At 46.2% G+C, this 24,879-nt stretch overlaps 1 protein-coding gene across 2 annotated transcripts in view; it reads right to left on the reverse strand.

Annotated features, from left to right (window-relative positions):
* Positions 1-24,879, reverse strand: part of LOC147896591 (polyprenal reductase 1-like) — a 50,715-nt gene extending 25,836 nt beyond the window's left edge. Inside the window, exons 1-2 of one of the 2 annotated variants that reach the window (XM_087381579.1) lie at positions 24,595-24,879; positions 9,995-10,275 (exon numbers count right to left, since the gene is read on the reverse strand). In XM_087381579.1, the coding sequence (XP_087237705.1) occupies positions 9,995-10,275; positions 24,595-24,756 (443 nt within the window). In that variant the 5' untranslated portion in view covers positions 24,757-24,879. The remainder of the gene's footprint in view (positions 1-9,994; positions 10,276-24,594) is intronic. The other variant, XM_087381578.1, reaches the window with a different exon arrangement.

The following is a 24,879-nucleotide window of genomic DNA, read 5'->3' on the forward strand; positions in this document are numbered from 1 at the left end:
GAATCAAATCAAAGCCTACCTCATGATAAAACAGCAGCTTGCAGAAACACCTTACACAAATGAAAATCACATACTTTGGCACCATTACCTTGCAAATACCATCACAATAGCCTTGGCCACTCTTAGAACCCCGCTTTATGGAAAGTCTCTTGGGAAGCCCTTGGCAAAAACTAGATGAAAGGATATACAATGCTTGCTAATTGTTATTCTACCACCAACCGATCTCTTAGACTCTGAATCACATAGCCCACATCAAAAATAGTTCACGTTTTCAACCTAAACAAGGGTAGAACTTCAGAAATCGGAGAAAACATGTTCAATTTAAATAAAATCGGTTCTAGAATGCCCTATGAGTGAAAAACGAAATCTAAAAATCACTTTCTGGTAGCTTGGAAGACAAAACACGAAACTGAATTCAAGAAAAACAGCGCATAAAAGAAAGTGTAGTGATGAACAGAAGCAAAGTATACGAAGAATACTTGCCCTGTGACTCGTCTTGGGCGTTGTAAAGGAAGAAACATAGGCTGAAACAAAATTTCCAACAATTCATATTTATTTTCTATTTTGATTTGCATTTGGTTTCAAATTTTATTGGTATAAATCAAAAAATTGTGTGTGTGTGTGTGTGTGTGCATGCGCGTACACACGCACGCACGCATGTGAACACATGAGAGAGAGAGAGAGAGAGAGAGAGAGAGAGTCAATGTCTCATAATATTTCTGAAATGATAGCAGGACAACATCTGGTATGCACTTGATGTCATTGATTTGAGCCTATATAACATGCTGTGGAGCGAATCTGCTCTTCTTGTGTCTTAGGAAATGTGAGATTGAAAGCAATGTGCCTTCTTGGAAGGCTGAAGGGGAAGTGTGGGTGCTTCTTCAAATCTAGGAAGCAAATTGTTGGAACATAATTATGGACAAGGTGAACTAAAGCCAGAAGAGTACTTGCTTGAGAACCCAATGAGAGTTCATGGTCCGGGTTATTTGGAGATATTCTTGGGATTTCATTTCTCGAGGTGCTTCTTTTGTTGCGGACCTTGCCAAACGAAGGACGTGTAGAGAAGGGGAAAGGGGCAGATTTGGAGATGGGGATAGAATAGCAGAGGAAGGGAGGAGAAGAGAGGGGAAGGGGAAAGAGAGAGGAAGAGAGAGAAGGATGAGGGGATAGAGAGAGGGAGGAGAGAGAGCGTGTGAGTGTAGGCAGCAGGAAGGAGGAGGGAGAGTAGATAGGATTAGCTGTCACATCAAAAAGGTACATAGTAGGGGGTGGATGGAGACTTATATAGTCCCTCCACATTTTCCACCTAAAGGGCCTCTAACTTGGCCTCTTTTTCCCCTTCATTACAGCCATCCCTTCCCATAGAATTTTGCCCTCAAAATTTTATATGCAGGCTATTAAATAGGTGCAGCAAACAGCAAATAATAATCAGTCCGGTAGGAGATAGAGGTTGTCCCTGACAATGCTCTTTGGCTGCCATGAGTTCTCATCCTCAGGGAGTCCCTGCCACTTGATAAGATACTCGGTGTAGACTTTGTTTCGGAGTATGTGATCCTTGAAACCCATGATGCGCTCCGGACCATAGAGTATGTGGTCCTCCTCATCCATAGGTGGTAGCTCAAGAAGGAATTGGACATGCTGTCCAACATGTGGCTTCAGTAAGGACACATGGAAAACATTATGAATCCTGGAGGTCCTGGGTAGCTCCAACTCATATGCCACCTCGCCAACTTTGCGGATGATCCTGTAAAGACCGTAATACCTATAAGCAAGCTTCGTGTTGTGTTAACCTTCAGCGAGGCCTAATGGTTCTTATGGAGGCCTAAGTGTACATAATCCCCTTCTTCAAAAGACAGATACCTCCTGCGTTCATCCGCATACTTCTTCTGCTTGGCTTGGGCATCCTGCATATTCTTTTTAGCCAATTGCAGAAGGGCATCCATACTCTCCAAGTCATTTCTTGCTTGCTGATTTTTCACAGCCATGTCTGCAACTAAAGATGGCATACCCACTGTGCATCCATACATAGCCTCGAACGGGCTCATGCCAATAGAGATGTGCTTGGTACTGTTGTAACAAATTTCAGCAAGTGCCAACCACTTATCCCGATACTTCTGTGTGTCATGACAAAAATGCCTCAAATACTCCTCCAGCCATTTGTTCACCCTTTCTGATTGTCCATTCGTCTCAGGGTGGTAAGCAGTGCTAGGTGTAAGAGAAGTACCCACTGCTGTAAATAATTCCTGCCAAAAGTGACCCATAAATTTTGCATCTCTGTCGCTGACAATCTCCCGAGGGAAACCATGATGCTTAAAAACATGCTCCATGAGCTGCCAAGCAACCTGTGATGCTGAATAACAGGACTTAGTGGGTATGAAATGGGCCTGCTTTGTCATTCTGTCAACCACCACAAAAATGCTATCCCATCCCCGCTCTGTGGAAGGCAACCCTGTGATGAAATCCATAGCAATGTGAGTCCATTTGCCTCCTGGACTAGGTAATGGCTGCAAGAGACCCGTGGGTAATCGGCTCTCCACTTTATTTTGCTGGCAGCGCAAACATTCACTAACAAATTTAAATACATCCCGCCACAAGCCATCCCAGATAAAGCTTTGTTTGACCTTTTCATGTCTTAGTTATACCCGCATGTCCTGCCATAGGAGATTAGTGCATTTCCTGTAAGACCAGCAGTTGGTACTTTGAATCTGGCACCAAATAAATTATGTCCTTGCACCACAACAGCCCATTATGCAGCTTAAATTCAGCATGCCCCTGGCTCGATGGCCTCTGTAACTCCACAAATATGGAAGCTGCCTTAAAATCCTGCATGTATTCTTCTTGAATACCATGGATCCACTCCTAGTAGATGGTAGAAATGGCAAACAAACTGCAAGCCCACATACGGGATAAGGCATCTGCAACCACGTTTTCTTTCCCTTTCCTGTACTCGATGTCGAAATCATAAGACTGGACCTTAGCCAGCCACCTCTTCTGCTTCATTGACAAGTTGGGCTGCGTAAGGAAATACCTGAGTGTCCTATGATCTGTCTTAACCTTGATTTTGCTACCGTACAGGTAGTGGTGCCATTTTTCGAAAGCATGGAGGATAGCCAACATTTCCTGATCATACACATGCTAATCTAGTTCCTTGGCATCCAATTTCATGCTTTCAAAAGCAACTACCCCGTGTTCCTATCTGCAACCACGTTTTCTTTCCCTTTCCTGTACTCGATGTCGAAATCATAAGACTGAACGTTAGCCAGCCACCTCTTCTGCTTCATTGACAAGTTGGGCTGCGTAAGGAAATACCTGAGTGTCCTATGATCTGTCTTAACCTTGATTTTGCTACCGTACAGGTAGTGGTGCCATTTTTCGAAAGCATGGAGGATAGCCAACATTTCCTGATCATACACATGATAATCTATTTCCTTGGCATCCAATTTCATGCTTTCAAAAGCAACTACCCCGTGTTCCTATCTTAGCACAACCCCTAATCCTTTGCCACTGGCATCTACCTCCACAATGAAAGTACGTGAAAAATCAGGGCATACCAACACAGGAGCATGAGTGAGGGCGAATTTCAGGTCTTCAAGGCTGTGTTGTGCATCTGTAGACCACATAAAAGCATCCTTCTTCAAAAGTTCTGTCAAACTTGCGAATAAAGCGCTTTTAGAAGGAAGCAAGACCTAGAAATCCCCTCAACTGAGGGGGGTTGCGTGGCTGCGGCCAATCCTCAATGCATTTCACCTTTGCAGGATCCACTCGAATGCCATCCTTGCTCACAATGTGACCAAGATACTCAACCTCTTGTGCCATAAAAGTGCATTTGCTGGCTTTAGCATAAAGCTGATGCAACCTCAAAATTTCCAGCACTTGCTTGACATGTCTGATGTGCTCCTGCTTATCCTTGCTGTAAATGAGGATGTCATCAAAAAATACCATCACATATTTGAAAAGGAGAGGCTGCAAAATCTTGTTCATGAGTGCCTGGAAGGTAGCTGGTGCATTGGTCAATCCAAAAGGCATCACCTTGAACTCATACAATCCCCTCTCTGTGCGAAAAGCTATCTTGTGTTCATTCCCAGCTTTCATTCTAATCTGATGATAGCCGGACCTCAAATCAATCTTAGTGAAAAACTAAGCACCCTTGAGCTCATCCAACAGGTCATCTATCCTGGTGGATCATCTATCCTGGGGATTGGAAACCTGTTCTTGATGGTGACCTTATTCAAGTCTCTGTAGTCAATGCACATACGGTAAGAACCATCCTTCTTTTTCACCAGGAGCACAGGGGATGCAAAAGGAGAAGTGCAATGAGTGATGAAACTCTTCTGAAGTAAGTCCCTCACTTGAGTTGCCACTTCCTCCCGTTCTACCTTAGAGAGTCGGTATGGGGCCTTATTGATTGGCTTACTACCAGGTTCCAGGACTATGGCATGATCTACATCTCTTCTCGGAGGCAACTGTGATGGCAAATCAGCAAACACATCTGCAGACTCTAAGAGCAATCTCTGCATATCACAATCATCAACATGGGGAGTGCCACCCTCTTGAGTTACTAACATGTTTAATGCATATATGGCACTTCCCCTCTTGAGCTCTCTGGCCAACTGCTTTGCTGAAATGACCTGCAATTTAGGAGCTGCAATATCATGCAATGTAACTGCTCCATCCTGTGGACAAAGCTGAGTGTTAAGGCATTGAAATCCATGCTGATTTTGCCCAGTGATTGCAACCAATCACAGCCCTGGACAACATCTATTGGGCCCATGTCAAGTGCCAAGAGATCACCTACAAATGTATAGTCATCAGAGAACTTAATCCTTGCATCTTGGCAACAAGATCTACTGATCATATGCTGTCTATTGGCCACTTCTACTCTCAGCCCATGGTCTATCTCAGTAGCAATCAGTCCCACCCTCTGTAAGGTCTTGCAGTTAACAAAACTGTGGGTGCTACCGCTGTCCACCGCCATTAATCATCCCTATTAATCTGATAGTATCAGCACTTTTGGCACCCATCAGGGCATGCATGGAAATAGTATAAAGTGTTGGTTGGGCATCCCAATAAACCTCATTTTCGTTCACAGGAGCATTACCACCTGCATCTTCACGTGCATAAAAAGGTATCGCATCGTGATGCTCCACAGTAAAGAGTGTGGGCCTACGGCCTCTCATGGCAGAATCTCATACGAATGCGAAGCATGAGTGTCATGCGTAATAGCACCACCAAGATCAAAAGGAAAGTCAGTGCCCTTCGTGGCTCCAGTGGCAGGAGGCTCATCTGCATCATGTGTATTTGCCATCTCATCCTGAGACGTATCTAAAGAACGGGGGGCATCAAACAATTCCTCGTCATCTGAGAGGTCAATGATCATGCTGAGCTTGGCAGTACCACTGTTGCGCATCTTGCACACATTTCTGTGCTCAGGAGTCCATTTCTCGCCACATTTAAAACATAAGTTGGCCTTCTTTCTACTGTTCCTAATGCCCGCGTATGCTGTTTTATCTCAGACTGCTCATTTCCGGCAGTAGGCTTGCCTCCAGGCTTGGCATCAGGATACTTGTAAGGCCTGGCATACGGCATCTTACTACCTGAGACAGTAGGAAAGCGAGGAAATGATGCTTCTGCTGATTTCTTGTCAGTCCACTCAGCAAACTTAGGCTTCAACTCAGCATCATACCCCGGAGCATGCGAGCTGCCTATGGCGTTTCTATGTTTGCCAACATATTTAGGCTCGAATACTTCTACAAGATGAGCTGCCCTCTCAATTGTTTGAGGGTTATGTGCCTTTACATCTATAGCGAGAGAAGAATTTAACCCATGGATGAAACGCAACAGCTTTCCCTTTTCAGATACGTCCTGCACAAACAGGGAAAGCCTCCAAAAGCGCTGCAAGTACTCTTGGACCGTACCGGCCTATGACAAGGCATAAAATTCAGCCAAGTATTGATCCAATACAAGTGGAGATACAAATGTAGATACCATCAATTCTTTGGAAACCCCTCCAAGTGGTTGGTCTCTGAGGCGAATCCCTCATGTATCACCACCATGTGTGGGCATAGTTCTGCATATGCATACCTGCAAAAATGATGCGCTCCTCCTCAAACTTGGGGTAGAAGTGGAAATAGTCTTCCAACTTCGTGAGCCACTCCTCCAACTCATTGGGAGTGCGAGTGTCCCCTTTAAACTTATGCAATGTGAGTTTGTCCTTGATATCCTTGGCTGCATAATTCTTGTGTGTAACCTCCAGAAGTGCGAGCATCATCACGCTTGAGGTTCATATAATCGGAGAAGGGCATCTCAAGTTTGATGGCCTCAGGTAGGGCCATGTATGAACATAAAGAATCTGCCAACATGTCATCAAAAGTGGCTTGCTGCCCACCACCAACCCCATGATGCGTAGAAGTTGCTGCCATCTGATGCACTAGTTGCGTCTGGCTATATGTGCTCGCTGGCGGAGCGATAGGTGCATGAACCTCGGGCTAGATCTCTCTGCCCAGGTCAAGTAGATGCCAGCCGTATCCCGTCACGTTTGTTGCATCTGCTGAGTGTCTCATAGTCCCAAGCTCTGCAGTGTTTAGTTCTGGTACTATGAGAGAGTCTGATGTAAAGCCAAGTAGGCCCACTTGCCTGTCACCTGTGCGTGGATTGAAGTCACCAAGAAGGAGGTTGTCTCCTAGTCTGGAGAACTCAATGAGATCATCATGTATCGTCTCATATGGGCTGTGTCCCTTCGTAGTGACTACGTGTGCATAAGGTGATATATCTGGTGGAAAATAGCACACTGCCATGTAGATTGGTCGAGCATCTAGTATCTAGACACAGACCCACATACGTCGTGCGTGTTCCTCTCTCCGAACCACTAAAATGAGGGGTCTCAAATGTGATCTGAAATCTAGGGAGAGGCGGAGAGGCAAAGAAGGAGGCTGAGAGAGAGAGAGAGAGAGAGAGAGAGAGAGAGAAGAGAGAGAAGGATGAGGGAAAGGGGAAAGAGAGAGGAAGAGAGAAGGGGAAAGAGAGGAAGAGAGAGAAGGATGAGGGGATAGAGAGATAGAGAGAGGGAGGAGAGAGTGTGAGCGTAGGTAGTAGGAAGGAGGAGGGAGAGTAGATAGGATTAGATGTCACGTCAAAAAGGTACACAATAGGGGGTGGATGGAGACTTATATAGTCCCTCCACACTTTCCACCTAAAGGGCCTCTAACTTGGCCTCTTTTTCCCCTTCATTACACGAGGGGTTGAACAAACCCTGAGAGCATGGTGCCTGGAAGACTCCAGGTTGTTCACTCATTATGAGGGGGACAGCTGGAAGATGATGGCATCCGGATTGAAGGCATGAACGTGACTGAAGCTGGTGATGCCATCTCGTACTACCTTGTGCAAGACCGGACTTGGAGGAGCAGGAGCCACTGGTTGGAAAGCCAGGAATCGGAATCAAGACCGGATTGTTCTAGAGGGTTTCATCAAGGCAGAGGCAACTTCATCAACAAGTTGGCATTGGGCCAAGATGTGTCGAGAGAGGGGGTGTTGGAAAGGTCACCTCCCAATCTGTAAGCCCCCGAATGAGGAGAGCATGGGGGAGTTAGACCTAAGGCAAGATCTGCCCAGAGAAAAGGGAAAAAGGGGGCTGCCACATGGGCAGCACCTCACAGCAAACAGGGCAGGGTTAGCCCAGGGCAAAGACGCACTGCGTGGCGAGGATTGTGAGCAGGCTTATGGCATGCAACAGGCCCAGGAACAGGGCGGGGAGAACAGCAGCAGGGTCGGCCAGAAAGGAGGGCTGGTTGGGCTGGTTGGAGCCAGCAAACCAGGCCCGTGATAGAGCATACCAAGGGGCTGGGCCCCTGCATGAAATGGAAGGCCAAAGGCCTGGCTTTATAGAGCCCCACAAGTCGGTGGGAGGCAGAGGAAGTCAGCCAGCAGGTCGGCCACATTGAAGGGCCCAAAAGGGCCTAGAATAGAGTGCCCATGGGGGGAGACCCTCATGGTCGTTTTTTCAGGGCAGGGAGTCTGCCAGCAAGGCAGGGCCTGGAGCCCTATATAAGGGGGCATTTGCAGCCCCATGTCACATCCACCGAGGCAGCCTTCACGGAGCAGACTTGGAGCAGCGCAGCAGCACACTTGGGGCTTACATCCAGGAGGACCAAGGCAGGCTGTCCACTGCAGGCAAAGCTTGAAGAAGGGCTGCACACCTGGGCTGACACTCAGGCCACCAAGGTGTGGAGGATCAGACACAGAGACAAAAGTCTACATACGCTCACCACGGACTCAAGATCTAGGAGTGCCTTGGAGGTAGTAAGACAGCATCTATTGGCGAGGACAAAGGACCACGGAACTCTGTTATATTGTGTCCATTGGACGGAAATATTTTGTTGGTCCTATATCTCTTCTGAGCATTGTCTATTTGCTGTTCTGCATATCTATGTGAAACCCATTAAGTAAGGAAGTTTGTGATTCCATGCACACCACACACTATGTGAGAACCTAGGCTATTCTATCAATCTTCTGCTGTGTGTACCCTCCGTTGGTTGATTTCTAACAGGGGGCCCTAGGATTAAGGGAAACAGGATGACATGGAACTAGAGGACTTGAACACTAGCAAAGGACCAGTTGGCTAATTTTAGCCAAAATGCTATCCATAAAGAGGGATGCTCTTCTATATAAGAGTGGCCAAGACTATTGAGATGGTATTCAGTGTGCACGCACCACTGGATGGTCTGGTCTGGATCTTGAGTCTAGACTTCTGCTAACTACATGGGAGATCACGAGATGTTGTGCCAATGGTTCCTTGGGAACAGGTTCTGGTCGTATGGGACGCCAGAGCTAGGCGTGGGCTTTTGGGAGTCGCCACGTGCTCAGGGGTGGCTAAAAGGTGAGTCGTCTGCTGATTATCGTTTGATCTTATTGATTGTTGTTTGGACTGTATTTAGAATTAGATCTAGAGGGGATTCTATAGCTCTCAAAAGACGACCACATTGAAAAAGGAAGAAAATCTTCATGCATGAAGACCTAATAAATACATATACAGCAATACATGAACCAGACATATGAAGCCAGACAAAAGGGACATTGGGTCGTCCACAAGGAGAGCAAGGCTCGTACAAGAGTGGGGGACTATGAGACTAGGCAAGCAACAGATGCTCAGATTGTGCTGAGGAACTCTGACGCAGCTATAGTTTTTATGGCAATGTTATCTTTCCTACCCAGAACATAAAAGTCCTTGGAGAGGACTATTTTAGAGTCCCTTCTCTGCTTGTCAAAATGCAAGAAGGCCTCGGTAAAAGGCTCTGTAGGAAATCCTAGTAGTCTAATATCATTAGTGAGCTTAGGAGCATAAAAGAGATTCTAATGATAGCAAAGACCAAGAATATATGTATTGCTTCAAATGTTTGAAGTGTCTGAAGTGTCACTGATCCATACAAGGGGCCTCCCTCATATAAAGATTGAAGAGCCACACATGAAAAGGTATGTGCTCCAAAGGATGTTGTGCATGAAGAGGTGTGTACGTCTTGTGAAGGATGCAATTTTTGATGAGAGAACATATTACAACGTTACAAATGGAAATGTCCTCTTCATAAGTGCATGCCCCTTTGGTAGAGTTGTAGCTCTTCGTTGTAGCTCTTGTGAAGGGTTGTGCCTCATGCAAAGTGTCCCTTCCACAAGTGTCCATTCATTAAACCATCCGTAAGTATGAAGTTCTAGGGAATGACTATATCACAGATTGTGACATCCCCTCCCACTCAAAAGAAGACCCTAGTGGAAAAGATGAATTGGTGCAGAATGGATCATGAGATGGAGTTAGGAGGATTTCTATGCAGAATTTCAAAATAGCATTGCTATGACTATTTGTTAAGAGTCAAAAGCTTCACACATCTAGGGAAAACAACTCAGATAGTCCAAATCTTTTTACCAATGTGAAATACTTTGATAGAACTTCATCCAAGTGCTTCAAATTAATGTAAAGTCAAAATCTGATTGCCAAGAGAGTACTCACAATAAGCCCAGACAATATGCAAGCACATGCATTCGAGCCAGCTTACTGAACTTAGATACAAATAAGGACTCGTAAAGCCTTCTTAATAGCTGCAACTCAAGCAGTAGCAATAAGAAAACGACTCTCCAGGCCTCTTGAGTTTCCATCTCAAAGGAAAGTATCCAAGATGACGATGCTAAGTTCATATTTGCAATGACAAGTGCCACCAGTAAAAGGCAGGCATTAAACACTGCACCAACTATATAGAAGTGAAGAAAATAACTTTGTGGAACTGTAAATCTCTGCAAACAAGAAAAAGCAGTTAGCTTTTAAGGACAATGACAGTATTGAAACATTTTTTTTCCCAATGATGGAAACAAATTCTATTGTTTTCATTCAATGAGGTGCAAGTGCAAGGAAACACAGCCCTTCAGAATATGATGTATGCAGATACAATACTTCATCTTCACGTGTGTGCTGATGAGTTTGGAAACATCAAGGTTAATAAACAAGTTAAGAAAAATTTTCCAAACGTTTTGGAATGTGTCCAGATGTTAGAAACTTTTAGAATGGATGAAGGGCATAAATGCAGAGGACCTCTTGCTTTTTCGTGGCAGGCACAAAGCCAAGCCAGGACCTACCATACCTGGAGGCTGTTTCCAACGGGTTTCCAACTGCAGCAAACATAGATGCAAGTGGACGATGACCTTAAGAAAGAATGAACTTAATGCCTAGGAAGTGATGCTTTGAGGGGGTGAGAGATCTCAAGTAGCTCTGTGCAAATCGGGGTTCGATTCCTGTAGGATGGTACATTCTAATGATCAAAATGCACACTAGAATTTTGGATTCATTCTCGCCATAAAACCAAGCCCTATTCGTTGGGTTGTGCGCAGCTTCTCTTGGGCTGTGTGCCCTGTACATTTAGGTGGGGGTCCAACCCCCCCTTGTAGTGTGTGCCAGCTCCCCCCTATGCATGGAGCTGTGGGCTGGCCTATGTGGCCGACCAAACTAGCAGGCCAGCTTCCTGGCCCTATATAAGGGCAGGGTGCTGCCCACTGCAGCCCCTCCCTTCCCTGCAACACATGTGCCGCTGCCAGGCCCTCTTGCAAGCCTTTAACCTGCCTCATAACACATCAAGGTCAGCCATCAGAGGAGCAGCAGGAGAAGCTGTACACACACCCTCAGGCCTACCTCAAGGAGGCTGAGGAGTCTAGGAGTTGCTGCAGACTGAGCTCATCAAGGGCTGGACATTGGCTGTCTTCTAGGGCGGCAAGGAGGTGAGGTCAAAGGACAGAGAGTCTACATACACTCGAGGTGGAGCACACGGGCAAGTCCTACAGATAGTAGAAGTACGTGGTGGTAAGATCAAAGGACCACTCTCTAGTGGGACTTTGGATCTATCTCTCTTTGTATTGTGTCCATAGTTTTGGACAGAAATATATATTCTTTTGGTAGCTTGTGGATCATTGTTTTGAAGCACATAAGTTTAAGAAGTTTGTAATTCCACTTCCCACACACACTGTGTGAGCTCCTAGGCTATTCTATCAGTCTTCCGTTGTGGGTCGATTTCTAACATGGTATCAGAGCCCAAGTAGGAGGCTCACAAGTGTGGAAGCCTTAAGGCAGGGACTTTGCTGAAGAACGACCCTGATTCAAAGGCTCTTGGGAATCGACTTCCATAACTGGAGGACAAAGCCTCTGCGAGAAGGATTGTGACTCAGGGTCAATCAAGTGCATACAAAGTTCTGATCTACAAAAGGTTGAGTTTGCTTTTCGATTTTGCTGTGTGGTTTAGCAACAAAGATGTTGATTCGGAAACCTCTTCAGCCCCTTCTCTCCCTCCCTCCTCCCCCAGTCAATTTCTTTCTTTCACCATCCGAGAGTCTGGGAAACTGGATGGGACCAATCACCCTATCAGGAAGGTGAAGATCCGGAGTCATGTAGTGGCTCGAAAACTGTGGAAATTGGTACACAAGAATGGGAGGATACTCATACCAATAGATGGAGAGGAGCTCGAAGCATGGGAAGATAGAGATGCCCACACCCTGGCATTGATCATAGGGACTACGGCGGACTCTGTGCTTCCTCACATCTAGATGACCGACACGTTGGATGGACAAAAAGAGTAGAGCCTAACCGCCTTCACAGCCACCCTCATCCACGTTTAAAACACCCGATCAACACAATCACAAAGCAAAAGACATCCATTCAATATCATTGTATCTACACACCTCCGATCACATCTCACACTCTGGTCACATTTCTTCTAGAAGCCAAACAACTCTTTAAAAAGCCAATGGATTACACAGCCCAACATGATGCTCCTACTGATTGAGCTCAAGCTCACAAAGCATACAAAGACATACTGCATCCAATCCCACAACTCATCGGACAACCATCCACAAGTTCCTTATGGACTAAAGGAAATCTGACATGCACTACGCTCTCGTATCACAGCTCGCCACCCTTGGAGATCTTGATATACTGCCTGGCGAGGCCTCTCTACCTTCAACCCACAACTAATGCAAGCCCATGCTCTCTTTACAACCCTCCTGACACCTTCTTCATGCAATTCCATCAAGAAAAAGACGACCTCTTCCAAAATCCTACTAAGGTGTTCCTATAGTAGTCCTCGTCTTCTCTCAAAACTCAAAATCATTATCGAGGCTATGGCTTCTCTTGCTCTAACTGGTCCTCTTGCTTCTCAGAAACCCAAAGAGCTCATGCGTAGCTTCCTCCATTTAAAAACTTCATGGTACGCAATAGATACACCAGTAACTCCCTGCCCATATACTTTGCATGCGCCATCACCTTGCCACCGATAGTTAGCTCCTCCGTCAGCTCGCAGTCTCGTGATCTCTTCTACTAGTAGCCAACGAGCTCTCCTGTGACGTCCTTCAGCAAGCCTCCCTCTCCTGAGCTTTGTACCGCCACGTAGCTCTCTTTCCTCTGGCGACGCCCCCTATAGGCCTTTCCTTCTGAGATTTTCGAGGCACCCTTCGCTCTCCTTAGTCTTTCGGCTTTCTTCCCAAGCTCTATGGAGCAAGCTCACACCCCGACTTGTAACAACCATCATCCAAGGTTCTCCCCTTACGTAGTAGAGATCCACTCGCAAACAAAAAACTCCCTGGCTTTCATCTCGCCTCGAGCAGGATCCCCTTCTGTAGATACGTGCCTCCTCGAAATCCTGCCTCACGACGTCCTAGGCTTTCCTTTCCCTACGCTATCCTCGACGTCCTTATACCCCAATAGCTCCTCCTTCACGAACTCATGTTCTCTTGTAGCCGGCTCCTCATGAAGCGCTTCCACAGTCTCTCCAATGCTCTCCATACGTAATTTTGTCCTCCTCCTCACTTGTTACGTGAAGATGGCCAGCAAGCAAAATTCCCGTCGTCACAGCCTCATGGACTCTATGCGCTCTAGTCCACATCTCACAAGATACTCCCTAGGCTCGCGTATCACCCCTACTATCTCCTCGTTACCTCTGAGCTCACCACCTCCTGTGCTGTGAGCCTACGATCCCTTCTCCATCATCTCACGACAGCCCTCTCAGGACCATTTCCCAGCCTGCCTTCTCCCTGGCCCACAAAGCTCACGAAGCTCTCCCTTCTTCCATGATCCTCCATCGCGTCTGGCCTTCAAGCTCCTTCTGAGCTCCTCTTTTTGTCGCCTTCATCGAGAAGAGCCTCTTCTACTCCTCCGAGCACTACTAGCCTCCATCGTCCACGAACCCCTTCTAAAGTAGTCCCTCACGTAGCATGCCAGCATCGTCGTCGAGAAGCTTCCTCTTCCTCCTCACGTAGCCACCTGCATGCATGCTTTTTTGATTATGGCCACGTCACCTTTTGCTTTTTCACCACTCTCCCACTCTTTCCTTCAAACTATACCAAGGCAATTAGTGCCTATACTCCGACCTTAGGCACCACCAACACATAACCTGCTAACCAGCATGTAATGCTTAGTTCCCCACGGACTATCACACTACCATGAAGCCAACACACTGGAAGCAAGGCATTCTCAACAAAAAAACTCGTGCTTTCATGCACATATGGCATTGGACAACCATAAAGAGTACATGTCATCCCACAACAAAACCCCATCACACTGCTCTGGATTGCCTGCTGCAACCACTCTGCACTCCATTATCTCCCAGAGTCCCTGTAGAAGTGTCTTCCATCTCAAGACAATATGTCATCAGTGTGGAGTCCATCATGAGGGTGTCCACTGCTCATTTCCACAACCAACTAGCTATGTACATAGCTATACACTCATGCAGCAACATGCAACAAGTGAAAAATATTTCTCCATTTTTATCCACACAACGTCCGTAGAGACATGGGTCATTCTAAAGGATCTGTATGAGACGCATAACACATCCACGATCTTGCTTCTTCAGCATCAGCTCTACAACTTGGATATGGATGAAGGAGATTCGATACACGACGACTTGACGAAGGTCAAGGTGGTGATGGATCAACTAGCATCGATTGGTCAAAAGGTGGACTCATGCCAGTTGGCCTTGATGAGGAGGCTACCTCTGAATTTCAAAAGCTTCATTACGATTATGACAACAGGATAAAGGACCAATTGCGGAGTTGGGTCCAATACTGCTCCAGGAAGAAGCTAGGGAGAAGCTCTACAACAACGTCAACGATGACAAGGCGTTGCTGGCAAAGGATAACACTGGCAAAGGAAAGGGCAAGCCTAACGGTGGCAAGAAGTCCAACTCAGATTCAGATGGTGACACAAAAGCCAAAGCTAATGTGGCAATCGGAGAACTATTCTTGGTGACATCTCCATGTGTTACTGAGGTACGATATGCCGCCCTAGAAGCCATAGTGAAGATGTCTGACATTGAGATGTCGACCGACGAGGAGTCAGAAACCTTTGTGAAGGTGAAGGCCAGCATGGAGTGCTTGGAATCTTCCAGGTGGGTGGAGTGCCCTAGGGGTTTCATGTTCCGATGGTGGTTGTAATACAGAAGGGGCAGTATAAAATTGCACAAGTTATTGGTATGTGCCTCGATGAGGTGTATGGTTTGCTTTTTGAGCAAGCACGCAGACAGTACGACGATCTAGTATGTACTTGATGTTCTTAATTTAAGCCTTTATAGCATGCTGTGGAGAGAATCTACTCTTCATATGTCTCTAGTAATGTGAGATTGGAAGGAATGGTCCTTCTTCAAAGGCAGAAGGGAAAGTGTGAGTGCTTCTTCAAATCTCAAACACATGTTGCTAGAAGGTGATGGACAAGGTGTACTGAAGCCAGAAGAGTACTTCCTCGAGAGCTCAGTGAGAGTTCGTGGTCGAGGTTATCTAGAGATATTCTTGGAATTTCATTTCTCGAGATGGTTCTTTTGTTGCGGACCTTGCCAAAGGAAGGACGGTTTGAAACAGATCCCCATAGCGAGGTGCCTAGAAGACTCCAGGTTGTTCACTCGTTATGAGGGGGACAACTAGAAGATCGTGGCATCTAGATTGCTCAAGTTCGAAGGTGGGAACGTGACTGAAGGTGGTGGTGCCATCTGCTGCTATCGTGGATGGACCTGTGTACTAGGATGATTTGCATATGCAAGAACGGACCTGGAGGAGCAAGAGCCACTCGTTGAAAAGGCAAGAACTGGAATCAACACCAACTTGTGCTAGAGGGTTTCATCATGGGAGCTACTGGGGCAACGCCGAGATGTGTCGGTGAGAGGGGGTGTTGGAAAGGTCAACTCCCCATCTATAAGCCCCCAAATGAGGGGGGTGTGGGGGAGGGAGACCTACGGCAAGATATGCCCAAACAAGAGAGAAAAAGGGGGCTGCCACATGGGCAGCACTTCACAAGAGAAGAAGGCTGCAACAGATGGCACCAGTTACAGTGCAAATGGCAAGGCATCCAAGGGATGGAGCGGGCCTGCAAAATGGCAGATCTGGAGCAGCAGGTACAAAGAGAATCCGGGGCCAAAGGTGCTTGGATGAGAAGGGCTATGAGCAGGTTAAAGGCCTGCAAGACGGCCTGGCAGCAGCACACGTGTTCCAGGGAAGGGAGGGGCTGCAGTGGACCGCACCCTGCCCTTATATAGGGCCAGCAAGCTGGTCGTCCGGGAAGCCTTATGTAGACTCTCCGTTCTTTGACCTAAGCTCCTTGCTGCCCTAGAAGACAGCCAAGGTCCAGCCCTTGATGAGCTCAATCTGCAGCAACTCCTAGACTCCTGTGCCTCCTAGATGTAGGCCTGAGGGGGTGTGTACAGCTGCTCCTCTGATGGCTGACCTGTTGGATGTGTTATGAGGCTCCTAGCCTCTCCTTTTATAGGCCCCAAGGCCTGGCCAAAATAGCCGACTCAGTCTGCATGAATCCCAAGCCCTATTTGTTGGGCTGTGGGCAGCTTCTCTTGGGCTGTGCGCCCTGTACATTTATGTGGGAGTCCAGCCCCCCCTTGTAGTGTGTGCCAACTGCCCCCACTCCCCAACAAACGCGCAACACCAGTTCTATTATTCTTTTGGTAGCTTCTATATATGTGTAACCGGCCTTAGATCACTAAGGGCAGTGAATCTATCTCTACTAACTCACAAAGATGAAAATACAGCCAACTTAAAGGATTGCCTTTGTCCACAAACCAAACTCAAAGCGTAGAATTTCCCTGCACCATATAACCATTCAAGACAAGGGAGGCTAGAATGCCCCTACTCAAAAACATAGAGAGTGACACCTGTTGGCACCAACACTTGGCGCCCCTTGCGGTATTTATTTAAACTGGTTAGCTCAAAGATACAAAGGGACTCCCTTCAAGAGCTCACCCGCAAGTGCAACCCAGTACAACGCCAACCCGTGGCTATGCTAGTGACCAACTCCCAAGTGCTATTACTTAGGTTCCTTTCAGCAGACATACATATTCACAAGTAGACCAATCTGATAGCATGCCAAGCAATGCATTTCCCATTTCCAAGCCATTACCGAGCCCAAGGCCAACCACTGCACCCCCAAGAAGAGAGTATCACAACCAATGCCCCAATCCTCTCCCGGGCCAAAGACAGGACATCCAACCTAGTAGGAACTCAGTAGGAATGGCTGTAGCAAAGAGTGTAGAAGAAAGATGAGGATTCAGCCAACCAATAGAGCTTGTTTCAAAAAAGAGTGCGTCCAGCAAGCTATAGCAGATCAGCCAAGAATGCGTCCACCAAACAGAGTTTACAGCCCACAAACAGCTCCGTTTTCAGTGCGCCTTGCACCAAGCAAGAGCAAGATTAGAGGCGCCCATGAATATCGCTTTAGATGCAGAAAAGAAGAACTTCTGTCATGAAGAAAGTCGAAAACAGCTTCAAAAGTGGCCCAGAATGAAGGCGTCCAAGTCCCGAAAGCATGCCAGCAACAGAGGGCACCAAGGGGAGGAGAACTGTCATGAAGAAAGCACGAAATTCCACTTCAACAAGCAAAGGGAGAGCTGCAGAAATCCGCCATCAATGAATGAAGTTGCCCCTGGTAGGGATGAAGTCTCAAATCAGCAAGGAAAGCCAAGGAAGGGCTCCAAGGACTTCCAGAGGTGACATAAGGCAAGCAGATAGGCCACCAGCAGACACCTAAGCAAAATGAGGCGTGGGATTTTTAATGCCCCTAGGGGGTCAGTGTTACCACAATGCAAATATCCTAAGTCAAAGTACAATTGACCATTTATTTGATCATAATTAAAGAGTTTTCCATTTGTGTTAATTATGGTCAAAGAATTGACTACAGTCAAAGATACTTAACTCTAGTCAAGTAAACCTAACTTCGGTGGTTTATTACCAAGAGGGTTAACTGCGGTTAACCAAAGAACTACAGAGCTTCTGAGTACGGTCAAAGAACGTTGACTTCGATCAACGAGACTTGGCATGCGCCAAGAGGGTTAACTACTGTTAACCAAGATGTGCCAACTTCGGTTGAAGAGTTGTGCCAACTTTGGTTGGAGAGACTTCACTATAATTAAGGCGCCTCGACCCTTGGTCAAAGCCTCTTAATTATGATCAAGGGCATTGACTTCGGTCAACCAGAGAATAAATATAATTTTTTATATTTGTTATGTGTGCACATGTGTTCAGTGGGGATGCCCACTCTGACTAGAATTAGTCCACAGTGTATTATTTGCATGCAAAGCGCTAACAATTAATGGGTACCATGGTGGTGCGCTTAAATTAATTGTTGCAGGTACTAGGAAGAGTGATTTTCCTAAGCGCAATGGAGCCTAACTAGAGTCTAGGAGGCGGTTCGTGTGACCAAGTGCTTCGAAGACTCCAGATTTGCCCTTAGTGGCATGTAATTAGGAAAGTAATGTAGAAATTGACAAGTGGCTTGTTGCCAAGAAGGGGATCCTTAGAGCTCATGTAAGGAATTCATTCACGTTTGGATATGTATAAACAGCTTCCACGAGGAACTATGTATTCCTTCTTCTCTCAAGTAATAAAATCCTTCGGAGGGGTCCAGCCCGACTCTTGTCCTAGGCCCTAGTGCATCTGTTGAGAGAGGGAGAGAGGGAGAGCAAATGAGAGTATCTTTGTTGTCTTTACCGAGTAAGATTTCATTGGTATCAGAGCAGGATTAAAGACTTTCTCAAGCCTTTGACGATCCAAGCAGCAGCTTAGGCAAGGAATTAGCATTCCGATGTGTGATGGTGGCGCACGATATTTGAGCCTGCGCATGAGATTGACATACGGGAAGCTTCATAGTCCGTTCTCCTTATGCTAGTCCCTAGGTAATATGCCAGCTAAAGGACAAAGGTAGAGGCTGTGAGAAAATGAGGCGATGACAGGCGACGGAGAGCTCTAGCGTTTGGACGATTTTTATGCTTAAATCCTGCACTAGGTGACGAGCTAGCGATGAAATCATCTCGTTGAGCAAAGCCTACACTTGAACGCTCATGGTGAGGCAACGCAAGCCCGTGTTCGTCATCCGACAAAGATCCTGACAGAGACAGATTTCATTGGTAGCGTGAGGCCGTCGGACGGAAGCATTATACCAAGGCTTAGACTGGCAACGCCAACGATACTCCGACTCAGATCTGTACACTAGATACGAAGATTCAGCCGGAATTCAGATGCGACGAAATTCCGTCCCGTGAGCAGACGATTTCGTCCGTCATCTAATTTTTTATAAGGTTGAAACCTTCACGAAGGCACGGGCGACAAATACGCTGACACATGCGCTCATGCATGGCATTGATGTGGCGCATGTTCGCCATTGTGAACGTTCAAGGAGATGCTGACGTGGCTTTCGTAACGTGGCAAACACATGTACTGCGCTGACATGGCACCTAGCCAAACAGCAGATGACGTGGCAGGTCAGCAGATGACATTGCGCACACGTGTGGTGCTGACGTGGCACTGACATGTGGCATGCTGACATGGCACAAGCATGTGCAAAGAGCAGACACGTGGCAGCCAGCCTGGCAGGCCAGTGGTTAAGCTAACTGTGGTTAGTGACTCAGGTTAAGGGTGAGGTTACTCTTAGCTAGTCTGGTCAGCCTAACCAGATTATAGCTAACTAGTCTGATCAGCCTAACCAGACCAGACTAGTTCAGTTAACCAGATTCCAGTCTGGTTCAGTTACTTCAGAATCTAGTTAATCTGGTTAGAGGTCTAGTTACAGACCAACCAGACCAGAACCAGTCAGTCTGGTTAGAGTAACCAGTAGTTACCCATCTGGTTACTGTCCCCCCCCCCCCCCAAAAAAAAAAGACAGTTGCAGAGACTGTTTCTGCCAGCAGTTTTCACCTATCTGAGTGAATATTTACTGTCAGAAAAGCAGCAGAAAACACAGTAAAATCAGAGATTTGCAGAAAAAGAATATGCATGCCTTTGTGCTCAGGAAAAGGGAATCAGATGCATACTCAGTGCTTTTTGCAGCAGCCAGAAAAGGGGCAATATAGTTGTTGATGCCTTAGCAACCTTGTGGGTATATGCCTTGAGTTGATAGCCCGGTACTGGCATAGATTGTGAATGCAAGACACCTCTTGTTGAGGTAATTTTTCTCTTTGAAAAGCAAAGGTTGCATGCATCAGTTGCATACACAGTGTGTGTGAGAAACTTGCAGATCTCAAACGAGTCGTAAGCAAATGGCTCAATCACCTATCCAGAGGGATTCACAAGATAGGGATGCACATCCAAGACAGAGAAGTGTGCAGCAAAATCAGCAAGAATTTGAGCAGATGGTACGCACTCGTATGCAAGAGATGGGAAATCTCAAAAAGGATCCAAGAGCTCAGCATTTGTTTCAAGCATAAACTATGCCTAATGCAGCGTATGATGTGCCAATGCCAGAGGCACACTCTCGTGTACAGCCACAGAAAGAGAGATCTCATAGGGGACGGTCTCATAGCAAGAAGAGATGGAGGCATCATCACCGATCTCCCAGTTCTTCACCGTCTACCTCGAGCTCGACTTCTGTATCTTCTTCTTTATCACATAAACCATCTAGGAAAAGAAGGAAACCCAAGAAGTCTAGGAAGAGTAAGTCTTCCGGAGAGACCAAAGAATTCAAAGAGGGAGGTAAATCTGTCAAGTTTATGACCTATAATGGACAATATGGTCATACAGACAAAGCATTGCAGTTCATCAGACAGTTTGATGATGCATTCGGTACTGAAAAGTTTTGCGAATCCTCCAAGTTAAGAATGGTCAGTTTGCACTTGACAACGACAGCTAGTGCATGGTGGAGTGCACAGACCACAGATGGGTCAACCCCAAAGAGATGGAAGGACTTCAAGAAAGCCTTCTACCAGCAGTTTATGCCTAAACAGTTTAGAGATCATGTTCTTCAAGACTGGGACAGTTTGCATATGGATGCAGGAGATACAGTGGATGCAACCAAAAGTTTTGGGATGCTTATTTGCAGGTTGCACCTTTCAAAAACATCTCCAAAGGAACCTAAATAAGAAAGTATAGAGCAGGTCTCAGTCCAAGAATCCAGGCAGTAGTGAATGCTTTGGGGGCAAAGAACATTCAAGACCTTATGCATTCAGCTTCAGTAGCTAGTCTTGTGCTGTTACAAGATCCATCCACGATACTATCCTTGCATGCAGGACGTGCTGAAAGAAAGAAAACTGATTTTTCAAAATCAGAAAAGAAAGAGTATCCCAAGGTTGAAAAGAAAGGGTTTCAGCCTCAAAAGCCGAGGGGTACTCAGTTTTCAAAGTCATATAAAGGCAAATCCCCATTCACTCCTGAACAGATAGCTGATTCCACAGAGATGGGAAATGCTTTAAGTGTGGGAAAGAGGGGCATGTGGCTGCCCAGTGCCCAGAAAAGCCTTCAACTTCGAAGGGAAAAGAGGCAGAGAAGCCACGGGGACCGCAAAAGCCAATGACAAGAGGAATTCCTGACATACTGGGTCATGTTTCAAACCCAGAAGAACGAGAATTGCTGCTATCATGGAGCAAAGTCAGAGACCAACAAGCGCAGATTTTATTTGATCCAGGGGCTGCTGATAATTTCATATCAGAGGACCTAGCCCTGAGACTGGGAATAAAGACGGAGGAGCTGGGCATGGCTTTGGATGCCGATCAAATGTTCTGTGGGAACCCTATGCCAGTCACTCCCTTGATAGGGAAGCTCCGTCTTCATGTACAGAGTTATGTGGATCAGGAAGACTTCTTCATTTCTCCACTGAAACATCATGATGTAGTCTTGGGTATGCCTTGGTTTCATCGCAACGCAATGAAGTTGACTCTTCCTGAAAGAGTGCTGGAGTTTGTACATAGGGGCAAAGTACATCGTGTGGTTGCTAGGAATAGAGGGGAGACTATTCCCATTGTATCAAATAGTTCTGTTGGAAAAGAAATAAAGTCTGCAGTTTCAGCTTACATGATTTTTGTAAAAGAGAGAGATGTGGAAATGCATGCTGAAATAAGTGAGGCAGATCAGGAAAAAAACTCAGTTTCTTGAAAATTTTAAAGATTGCTTTTTTGACGCTTTGCCAGGGGAGCTACCCCCTGAGAGACATGAGGATCATGGCATAGAACTCATTCCTGGCAGCGAGCCACCCAATAGGCCCCCATACAGAGTTAGTGCAACTCAACGAGAAGAGATTATGACTAAGGTGCAGGACTTGTTGTCCAAGGGGTTGATTCAGCCCAGTTCTTCTCCTTTTTGTTCCCCTGTACTGCTAGTACAGAAGAAAGATGGTTCATTCCGTATGTGCGTCGATTACTACACATTGAACAAAATGACCATCAAGAATAGATTCCCTATTCCGCGCATTGATGATGTGCTAGATCAGTTAAATGGAGCTTCAATTTTCAGCAAGATAGACTTAAAGAGTGGCTATCACCAAGTGAGGATACAACCTCAGGATGTGCACAAGACAGCGCTCCGCACTACTTTTGGGTTGTATGAATATCTGGTGATGCCTTTTGGATTGACAAATGCCCCAGCTACTTTCAATAGGATGATGGATCGTATCTCCCGACCCTACAAACAGTTCACTGGTACCTTCTTCGATGACATAATTGTCTTTTCTAAGTCCGAAGAAGAGCACAAGGAACATCTTGCTATAGTGTTTCAAGAGCTGAGAAATCATCAGCTCTATGCAAACAGCAAGAAAAGTGAATCTTCCTAGAAGAAATCCATTACTTGGGGCATATAATATCCAAAGATGGGATACGAATGGATCTAGCAAAGATTCGTGCCATTCACGAATGGCTAGAGCTGAAAACTGTGCATGAAGTTCGAAGTTTCCTAGGCCTGTGTTCCACGAATATGGCTTTAGATGCAGAAAAGAAGAACTTCTGTCACGAAAAAAGTTGAAAAAAGCTTCAAAAGTAGCCCAGAATGAAGGCGTCTAGGTCCCGGAAGCATGCCATCAACAGAGGGCACCAAGGGGAGGAGAACTGTCGCGAAGAAAGCACGAAATTCCACTTCAACAAGCCAAGGGAGAGCTGCAGAAAACCGCCATGAATGAATGAAGCTGCCCCTAGTAGGGGTGAAGTCTCAAATCAGCAAGGAAAGCCAAGGAAGTGCTCCAGGGACTTCCAAAGGTGACACAAGGCAAGCAGATAGGCCACCAGTGAATACCTAAGCAAAATGAGGCGTGGGATTTTTAATGCCCCTAGGGGGTCAGATGGCACACCATGACCCTAGTGCAAAGGAACCAATGACCCTATTTTGAAAGATCTCTAGGGGTCAGTTTTTAAAGGATGACCCCACTGAACCAAACCAATGACCTTAGAAAATGAAACCACTCTAATAGCACCAGGAGTTGCACTTGTTGCACATAAAATCATAGGTACCTTTTGGACATTAACTAAGGCCCCTAGCCTGGTACCCTAGGCCAAATTCAGTGATAGTTAGTTTAGACACTTCACCATCACCACCAAGTCCCCATGACAATATGGCTGGATCATTGTCTATTGATGAGTCTGCACATTTATTTGAAGCACTTAGGTTTAAGAAGTTTGTGATTCCACTTCCCACACACTATGTGAGCTCCTAGGCTATTTATCAGTCTTTCGCTCTACGTACCCTCTGTTGGTCAATTTCTAACACGACCGTCAAGCTTGCCGCCTTGTAATCCTATTCTCCTCCTAACTAATTAGACCGCACTCCATGATTGGCCCACCACCCTAGAGGGAGGTATGGACCAAATTTGCACATGCCCTTTAGCACAAACTTTGCCCGAGCTCCTCTGTACCGAGTTGAAACTTAACCTGAGCTTCCTGTTAACCAGAGGTTACTTTACTGTAAGCACTGAATCACTAATTCAGCGCCCCGTTAATTTTCCTCCCATGGTTGGCATAGCTCTTAGAAATTTTCTTCTTCGTTCACGAATTCATTTTTGAATGCCGTTTCAAATCATATTCCTGGCAGTTTGATCATTGCTAGTAAAGCATCTAGATTAATGAACAATGATGGAATTGTCCCTTCAACAATCAATGTTCACGGTTTCTTTTGCATCGATGGTCTACTGCAAAGCTTACCAAGGAAGCTTATTGCAGGAGAGGCCACATGTACATCAAAGATCTCTCAAATATGTCAAAACGTCTAGGGCCGTCATCTAGAAAGACACGACTAGTATGGGAGCAAGTATATCCGCCATAAGGGAAAGAGATGAGCCTACAGTACTTATGCGCCTCTCAATGTTCCAGCAGGTCGAGTTTTCGTACAAGGTTTGAGGTAAACCTGTGGGCGACGGATTGTGAAAGTCATCGTCAATAGAACCTAGGAAAGCCACATTCATTGATCAAACCAAGGGATGCTTTCACAATCTTCCAGCGGGCCCACCCATTTCTTGATGCTGAACAAAAGGAGAAGCGGCTAAACGATTAATATATTTTCGGACAAGGCGGAGACTCCTAAACAGTCTTCGCCTCTGATTACTCGCAATGAGCTTCACATGATAAAACAATGATCGCATAATTCCAATAGGTGTGCGAGCAAAATCTTCATTTTCAAGCCTACGAAATTTTTTGAAAGCTTTGTTGAAACTTTTGTAGGCCTGCCCAACTTTGCCGATCGCGTCCAGACCGACAAATTCCTACGCTCCCTATCCAATGTTCCTATTACCATGAAACAGATGCCGCCTAAGGAGAGGGGTGGGTAAGAGCGCGAGGGCAAGTCCATTTATTCACGCATACAAAGCTCATCAAAGCCGAGCGTTGTCTAAAAACTTACAGGAGGAGACGAGGCTGGCTGCAAGAGCTTTCCTCGCAAGAAAAGAGACCGCAAGAAGGGCTGAAAAGGAAGGGGCAAGAGGGAGAGGAGCATGGTGAAGATGAGGAGGAGCCAGGCAGAGGTGGGAAGGAGAGGGAAGGGGGAAGCGAGGAAAGGAGCCATCAAGGAAAGAGTAAACTGATTGAAGCATGAATTGGGAGGTTGCTATGAAGTAACGATTGAACTGATAATTTATGAAGGTACGTGCAAAGCGTGAAGAATAAAAGAAGGTGGCGTTGTACGCTA

The sequence above is a fragment of the Dipteris shenzhenensis genome, chromosome 11, assembly GCF_047967505.1.
Source record: "Dipteris shenzhenensis isolate YYH24624 ecotype China chromosome 11, Dip_SZ_1.0, whole genome shotgun sequence".
Taxonomy (NCBI): Eukaryota; Viridiplantae; Streptophyta; class Polypodiopsida; order Gleicheniales; family Dipteridaceae; genus Dipteris; species Dipteris shenzhenensis.